Raw genomic sequence first — 8513 nt, 5'->3', positions numbered from 1 at the left:
CATGGTGTTTTTCTAAAACTGTATAAATGCGGAGCGTGCTTACCGTTGCAACGGTAGCAACTGGATCCCTCTGCCTCTTGCTTCGTGCTGGTTGCTTATAATATATAATATTTGGGGTTTTACGTGCCAAAACCACTTTCTGATTATGAGGCACGCCGTAGTGGAGGACTCCGGAAATTTTGACCACCTGGGGTTCTTTAACGTGCGCCTAAATCTAAGCACACGGGTGTTTTCGCATTTCGCCCCCATCGAAATGCGGCCGCCGTGGCCGGGATGTGCTGGTTGCTTGTATCATGCCCTGGCAGTCCTTTGTCTCGTCTCGGCCTTGCATGCGTATGTCTCGCTGTTGCATGGCTGTTGCTTCTGCGGTCGCGGCCGTGTCGTACGCAACGTTGAACGTAAGGTAATGCTCTGCGAGAAGTCGCTGTTGAGCTGTTTCGTTCTGGAGGCCGCATACGAAACGATCTCGCATCATTATGTCCAACGGGAGCTGCTCGTCGCAAAAACCGCAGTCTTCGGCTAGCTTCCGAAGCGCCGTGACGTAGTCCGCAACCAATTCCTCGGCAGCCTGGTTTCTCTTGTAGAACAAAAACCTTGCGTACAGCTCTGAAGGCCTTGGATGCAGGTGCTTGCGAACCACCGTCTTAATTTCGTCGTAGGTTGCTGTTGTCGGTCCTGCTGGCTTCACCAGAGTTACGATGAGCCCGTACGCTTCTTCGCCGCAACAACTCAGCAAGACGGCTCTTTTCTGTTCTTTCGCTATCTTGTTCGCTTCGCCGAACTTTTCTAGCCTCTCGACGTATTCGTCCCATGACGCGTTTGTGCCGAGACGATACTCCCCGATCCTAGCGACGGCCATCGCCGTCGCTTCCTCGTCGCCAACTGTAGCATATTAGCCGGACGCCAGGGTGGAACAGACAAAGTTTATTGATGCAGTGCCCTTTTATAGGGGGATGAACATGTGATCCACCGACTGCTGCTTGCGTGGCTGATAAGTGATAATCATAAAAATGCAGTGTCAGCGTGACATGCGATATCAGTATACAACAGTTCTAGTACTAAGTTATACGGTGACTTGAAGCAATAATTTTATAAAAGTGACAAAGCATCGATCGTTTGTGTTGAAGCCAGTTATTCAAATTTCGCAGTTGTTCCGTTTTGTATTTTCTTTCTTTCTTTCTTTCTTTCTTTCTTTCTTTCTTTCTTTCTTTCTTTCTTTCTTTCTTTCTTTCTTTCTTCCTTTCTTTCTTCCTTCCTTTCTTTCTTTCCTTCTTTCTTTCTTTCTTCCTTTCCTTCTTTCTTTCTTTCTTTCTTTCTTTCTTTCTTGTGATAGGAAGTCATTCTTCACATTTGTAAAATATGCACTGGTTCGTGAAGCCTATTGTCTAATGTCTAAAGCATATTGTCGTGTGTCATAAGCGCCTCCACAGGAAGGAAATCATCACTTTAAAAAAAAATGAGATAATAAATGTCGTTAAAAAAGTCTTTTGAATGTTCAGTTGCTTCAATACTCATCATATAGAGCAGCCTTTCATTGTTGCTCTCAAATTTTCCGTTTCAACTTCTCTGAATGCAAGCGTTCGCTTGCAGAGAGAATATCGAGCTTTCCTCGTTTTCACCGCTCACACATCGTGTGCTGTCACGCGACTCGTTCTAAAATAACCTTTACCGTCCAGCCGAAATTCAAACGCTCCACAGATGCGCGGCAGTCGCCCAGCCTAGACGGAAAACAACGAGGAAATATGAATAAAAGCAAGCGAGGCGAGCAATGAAACTGTTCTGGGTGAAACGTGGTCCAACACGGCTGCCATCCGAACGCAGAATGGCGACCGGAAAGAGGATACGGGACGTTCTCGCCATGACACGCTCGAAAGGGGAGAACGTTTGCTCGAGTAACGCAGGAGGAAGCTGCGAGCGCCGTAGAAACGTGACCTCTGTGCTTTCTGGACGGCGACGTCGTTGACAGCTGCGCTGACAGGCGACGTGCGCGGGCTCGGAGCTACGGCTTCGAATTCCACTCACGGCCAGGAGCTGCTGTCGCTCACCCTGGCAGTGTAATAGCGACGTTCGCGTCGGAGTCCGGTCACAAATCGCTGCAGAAAACAAAGTACAACAAAGAGGGCCGGGGTTTACTGCAGTGGAAGCGAGAATCCATACGGTGAGAGAGAGAGGAAGTTGGGGGAAGAACTAAATGAAGTTTGTGTGGGTTATCATAAGGCACGCGGGCCTGGCAGGATTTTACGGATATCTGGAATTAGGCGCAAGAAAAAACAGACGCAGTTAAACAAACACACGAACGCAATTTGGGTGGCCTCGCAAGGTATTGCGAATGATTAAAAAAGAGGCAGACTTAGGAAAGCTCCAAGTAAGTACTTCGCCAAGTAAATTACTTTTCGGTATCATGCATCGAATAACGTATCTCAGATTACCCCTGCACCATGCGTACCCGTCTCTTCACGCACGATCGGCATAGCGCCCCAGCAATTACACTCCTTTGAGTTATATCTTTTCCCATCCAGCCATAAGCTCTCCCGCTGAGGCACCCCTCGGTCGAGGCTCGACGTTACACCCCTTCCGCGCGAAGCTTTCAATAAGGTCTCACCCGCTCCCTCGTAGCAGTACGGCGCGCTTTTGATTTCTCGGCACGGGTGTAAGCCGATTTAAAACGAGTAATCCAAGATCTCGGAGGCAACGTGTGAAGCACAGGGTTTTCGAGAAAAAAATTACCAGAGGGGACTCTGAAAACTAGCGTCCGCAGCAGCTTCAAATAAGGCCCCGTTTGACCAGCGTGCGAATGAAGGGTATAGCACGTGGATTTGCCCAAACTTCGTCCTTCTGGCATGGAACGAATATTTGACTTTGAAAAGTGATCATACGCAACTGAATATTGCGTTGTCTATTCAACAATTTGTAATGATTACACGTGATGTTCGCGGATACTGTCTTGCTATCTCTACAGAAAATTTGAGCGGTTGAAGGAACGGAAAGTTAAAGCGTAGTAAATAACACATCAAGAACGCCATCAGTCATAAGCAACATAGTTAGACTAATCCATTTACTAACCATCATACCCAGGGTAGCGGAACGATCGTAGCGCCAAAGATTTCTCCAGTACTTCTTGTAGAAAGTCAGGTATGAAGGACCCGCAACGGCTGCAGCGAGCCCTATAGCAGCTTCCGCCTTTTACGGTTGTAGCATGACTGCTATAATACGTCTAGGAGCGTACTATAGTTCGACAAGTTTAATGGCGGACGCGAGTTCGACAACGCCCCGTCAGGAGTTGGCGTCGGCGTCACCGCACGCGACCACTCGCACGCTAGCTCTCCACTTTACCATCTTCACTTTATGGTTGCCCAGTTCGTCGCGTGCACGTCTAACCTTGACTCCACCCCGGCGCAATTATAACCAACGTGAAAGCCCTGCATGCGAACACGAACGCGCCCGATCGCCGCTGGGTCGTGTGCAACGTCCGTGCGAGTTCTTCTAGGTCTTCTCGTGAGCCTCGATTTCTCGCTATCGCGCCGTGTATACAGCATACGAAGATAGATAGATAGATAGATAGATAGATAGATAGATAGATAGATAGATAGATAGATAGATAGATAGATAGATAGATAGATAGATAGATAGATAGATAGATAGATAGATAGATAGATAGATAGATAGATAGATAGATAGATAGATAGATAGATAGATAGATAGATAGATAGATAGATAGATAGATAGATAGATAGATAGATAGATAGATAGATAGATAGATAGATAGATAGATAGATAGATAGATAGATAGATAGATAGATAGATAGATAGATAGATAGATAGATAGATAGATAGATAGATAGATAGATAGATAGATAGATAGATAGATAGATAGATAGATAGATAGATAGATAGATAGATAGATAGATAGATAGATAGATAGATAGATAGATAGATAGATAGATAGATGAATAACGTTCGTTATTACCAAAGAAACTAAACCCCAAGTTCGAGCGTAACTGACTCGCAGAGGCACGGAAATGGCGAACCGATTTCATAACTCCTAACTGATCGACGCAGTAAAGGCGCTGTCTGGGCTCGCAGCGCCCTTCGCGTTGCAACAGCGAAAGAGAGATGAAGTTTAATGTTGTCGGGCCCGGCGTACGTTCCTCTAGCCAGCTGCGATCAACGCTGGAAGAAGGCCAAGGCAGAAGGAAAGAGAAGCAAGATGTACGACGATAAAGATAGAGTGAGCACCTCACAACATAATGCGTCCAACTTGCAAAGTATGGCGCAATCTTGCACCTACACTGCAAAAATAAACGTGAAAATTAAAAACAAGAAAAACAACTAACTTTTTTGCGTTTACCACAAAGCGTTGGTCTTTCTTGTTTGTTTTTTTACCAATGGAAGAAATTGAGATTATTTTGTTTGAAATAATTATTTTTTTCTGTTTATGGTCAGACACGCTTTTTTTGTTATTCTAACAGAATGTGTCTACAAACGGTATAGTGAAAACTTGGCCTTGCAATGTGTGCAGTCGTTTCTCCGACATGGAACTCACGATCATCTGACGTGCGAAATCGTGGAACTTGTCCATCACTTAACAGAAAAAAGCCATAATATCTGTTTTCAGTGGATACCAGGTCATTGCGGTATCATAGGAAATGATGACGCCGATGAGGCAGCTCGGACGTCAAACCAAGACGACCGCTGCCTCCCCATTCCGCTCTCCAGGACCGACGCCGCGAGACAACTTGGCATTCTAGCACACACGATCTCCTTAGCAGAGTGGAATACCGCACATACAAGACGCACAAGACTGCACAGACTAAACCCGTCACTTCAACTCAGACCTCCAGCCACTCTGCACCGACGTGAAGCGTCCCTTCTGTGTCGGTTGTGGCTTGGAGTTGCCTTCACGAAGGCCTACTCAGCACTAATTGGAATGGCTGATAGTCCTTCATGTGATGTTTGCTGATGCGAGGAGAACATTGGCCACATATTGTGGCATTGTCCTCAATTTCAAGCACAAAGACAATCTTTGTCCAACACATTGAGGAAATTAGATGATCATCCTCTGAGTGAACAGACAGTACTAGAGCACCGTCCCCACCGATCATCGGCTCAGAAGTCAGTGAAGGCAGTTTTGTGCTTTCTCAGAACTTCTGGTTAGTGCGAGTGGCTTTAACTCAAGTACTGTCCGTACACGTATCTACACCTTCTCTCTCCCTTCTCTCTCTTCCCCTTCTCCCATCCCCCAGCGTCGGGTGGCAAACCAGACTCTTGACTGGTTAACATCCCTGCCTTCCTATATTCTTCTCTCTCTCTCTCTTGCCATCAACCTGTGATCAATTGAGATTTGTTCGTCTCTTTGCAATATTTAATTGAAATGTGTGCAGTTTCATCAGCCACGCAAACATAGGCAGATAGACGTCGTAGACGCAAGCCAATTGGCCTTAGTTTCTGAATGAGATACGGCTGCAGTCAGGGACATTGCAGCCACAACATTTGACTCTTGCGTATATCATGAACACTAACAGACAAGCATGAACGCATTAAAATAACGGACAAGCTAATTATTTTCATGAACGTATGAAGATAATGGACAAGCAATAAACACGTATTTTGGTGAAATCACAGAAAAACAAGGTAACAGAAAGCGAGAGAACAGGAAAGGTTGTGTTATGAAAATTGTGATACCTTTTCTGCCAAACTTTTAGCACTTTATCGAATCAGGCAGTCATTGACTGACTGGCCGGTTATGACAGGACGTTACCGATTGAGTAATTAAATATGTAATTTCTTTATTGCGGTCTGCTATTCATTCTACCATCGCCTTTTTCATTATCATGGTTTTCTTTTTTTCTCTATCTTTTTTTTTCGTCCTAATGATTCATCACCTCCCTTGCACTCTGAATCCGCTGCTTTGTCCATGATCAATGAACACTGAGTTTTGAGAAGCATATTGTCAAGTTGTAGCGACGGTGAGGAAAGAAGCACCGTCGAACGGTGAATTAAGAACCTAACCTTTTATTATGGAAACATGTACCCAGCAAATCAAGCGACAATCGATAGCGGTGAGCTCAGTCGTCTCTCGTCAAAGTCTGACACGACGGATCAAATCAGTCCGGTGTTATTGCATGTATCACGGTGCATTCCGGAGTAATTGCTCGTACTCGCACGCGCACAATCTGATTAAACGCGGCTTTTCCGTATAGAATATGCGACAACATATATGAACCTTCCAATACAGCAAAACAATAGGTGCGTCTTAATTAATTTCTGGAAGATTTACGTGTCAAATCCATGATCTGGTTATGAGGCATGCCGTAGTAGGGGACTCAGAATAAATTTTGCCCGTCTGGTGATTTTACCAGCAATCGTACATGTCCCGTCTGTGATATCGGCGAGATTAAGTCGGAGGCAACGGAGCTGGGAGAGGGAAGCGTGTGCCAGGTGAGCATAGGTCGGCGCACTCACGCACGGGTGCACTCACTCACACTCACTCGCACTCAATACAAAGGCGTGAGTGCGAGTCGAGTGAGTGCCAGTGAGTGTGAGCAGAGTTGAGTGGGAGTGCGAGTGAGTGCCAGTGAGTGTGAGTGTGAGTGAGTGCCAGTGAGTGTAGGCGGAAGTGAGTGCGAGTGCAAGTGAGTGCCAGTGAGTGTGAGCGGAGGTGAGTGCTAGTGCGACTGAATGCCAGTGAGTGTGAGTGGAGGTGAGTGCGAGTGCTAGTTAGTGCCAGTGAGTGTGGGCGGAGGTGAGTGCGAGTGCGAGTGAGTGCCAGTGAGTGTGAGCGGAGGTGAGTGCTAGTGCGACTGAATGGCAGTGAGTGTGAGTGGAGGTGAGTGCGAGTGCTAGTTAGTGCCAGTGAGTGTGGGCGGAGGTGAGTGCGAGTGCGAGTGAGTGCCAGTGAGTGTGAGCGGAGGTGAGTGCTAGTGCGACTGAATGGCAGTGAGTGTGAGTGGAGGTGAGTGCGAGTGTGAGTGAGTGCCAGTGAGTGTGAGTGGAGGTGAGTGCGAGTGCGAGTGAGTGCCAGTGAGTGTGAGCGGAGGTGAGTGCTAGTGCGACTGAATGGCAGTGAGTGTGAGTGGAGGTGAGTGCGAGTGCAAGTGAGTGCCAGTGAGTGTGAGCGGAGGTGAGTGCTAGTGCGACTGAATGCCAGTGAGTGTGAGTGGAGGTGAGTGTGAGTGTGAGTGAGTGCCAGTGAGTGTAGGCGGAAGTGAGTGCTAGTGCGACTGAATGGCAGTAAGTGTGAGTGGAGGTGAGTGCGAGTGCGAGTGAGTGCCAGTGAGTGTGAGTGGAGGTGAGTGCGAGTGCGACTGAATGGCAGTGAGTGTGAGTGGAGGTGAGTGCGAGTGCTAGTTAGTGCCAGTGAGTGTGGGCGGAGGTGAGTGCGAGTGCGAGTGAGTGCCAGTGAGTGTGAGCGGAGGTGAGTGCTAGTGCGACTGAATGGCAGTGAGTGTGAGTGGAGGTGAGTGCGAGTGTGAGTGAGTGCCAGTGAGTGTGAGTGGAGGTGAGTGCGAGTGCGAGTGAGTGCCAGTGAGTGTGAGCGGAGGTGAGTGCTAGTGCGACTGAATGGCAGTGAGTGTGAGTGGAGGTGAGTGCGAGTGTGAGTGAGTGCCAGTGAGTGTGAGTGGAGGTGAGTGCGAGTGCGAGTGAGTGCCAGTGAGTGTGAGCGGAGGTGAGTGCTAGTGCGACTGAATGGCAGTGAGTGTGAGTGGAGGTGAGTGCGAGTGTGAGTGAGTGCCAGTGAGTGTGGGCGGAGGTGAGTGCGAGTGCGAGTGAGTGCCAGTGAGTGTGAGCGGAGGTGAGTGCTAGTGCGACTGAATGGCAGTGAGTGTGAGTGGAGGTGAGTGCGAGTGTGAGTGAGTGCCAGTGAGTGTGAGTGGATGTGAGTGCGAGTGCGAGTGAGTGCCAGTGAGTGTGAGCGGAGGTGAGTGCTAGTGCGACTGAATGGCAGTGAGTGTGAGTGGAGGTGAGTGCGAGTGTGAGTGAGTGCCAGTGAGTGTGAGTGGAGGTGAGTGCGAGTGCGAGTGAGTGCCAGTGAGTGTGAGCGGAGGTGAGTGCTAGTGCGACTGAATGGCAGTGAGTGTGAGTGGAGGTGAGTGCGAGTGCAAGTGAGTGCCAGTGAGTGTGAGCGGAGGTGAGTGCTAGTGCGACTGAATGCCAGTGAGTGTGAGTGGAGGTGAGTGTGAGTGTGAGTGAGTGCCAGTGAGTGTAGGCGGAAGTGAGTGCGAGTGCGAGTGAGTGCCAGTGAGTGTGAGCGGAGGTGAGTGCTAGTGCGACTGAATGGCAGTGAGTGTGAGTGGAGGTGAGTGCGAGTGCTAGTTAGTGCCAGTGAGTGTGGGCGGAGGTGAGTGCGAGTGCGAGTGAGTGCCAGTGAGTGTGAGCGGAGGTGAGTGCTAGTGCGACTGAATGGCAGTGAGTGTGAGTGGAGGTGAGTGCGAGTGCTAGTTAGTGCCAGTGAGTGTGGGCGGAGGTGAGTGCGAGTGCGAGTGAGTGCCAGTGAGTGTGAGCGGAGGTGAGTG

At 48.5% G+C, this 8513-nt stretch overlaps 1 protein-coding gene across 1 annotated transcript; it reads right to left on the bottom strand.

Moving 5' to 3' along the window:
- Positions 1-214: 214 nt before the first annotated feature.
- On the bottom strand, positions 215-859 carry LOC139060333 (uncharacterized). Its single transcript, XM_070539440.1, has one exon. It carries the CDS (start codon positions 857-859, stop codon positions 215-217), a length of 645 nt encoding a protein of 214 aa, XP_070395541.1.
- Positions 860-8513: the final 7654 nt, after the last annotated feature.

The sequence above is a fragment of the Dermacentor albipictus genome, chromosome 5 (genome assembly GCF_038994185.2).
Source record: "Dermacentor albipictus isolate Rhodes 1998 colony chromosome 5, USDA_Dalb.pri_finalv2, whole genome shotgun sequence".
Taxonomy (NCBI): domain Eukaryota; kingdom Metazoa; phylum Arthropoda; class Arachnida; order Ixodida; family Ixodidae; genus Dermacentor; species Dermacentor albipictus.
The sequence above is the reverse complement of the archived record's forward strand: the minus strand, read 5'-3'. Positions and strand labels throughout refer to the sequence as shown.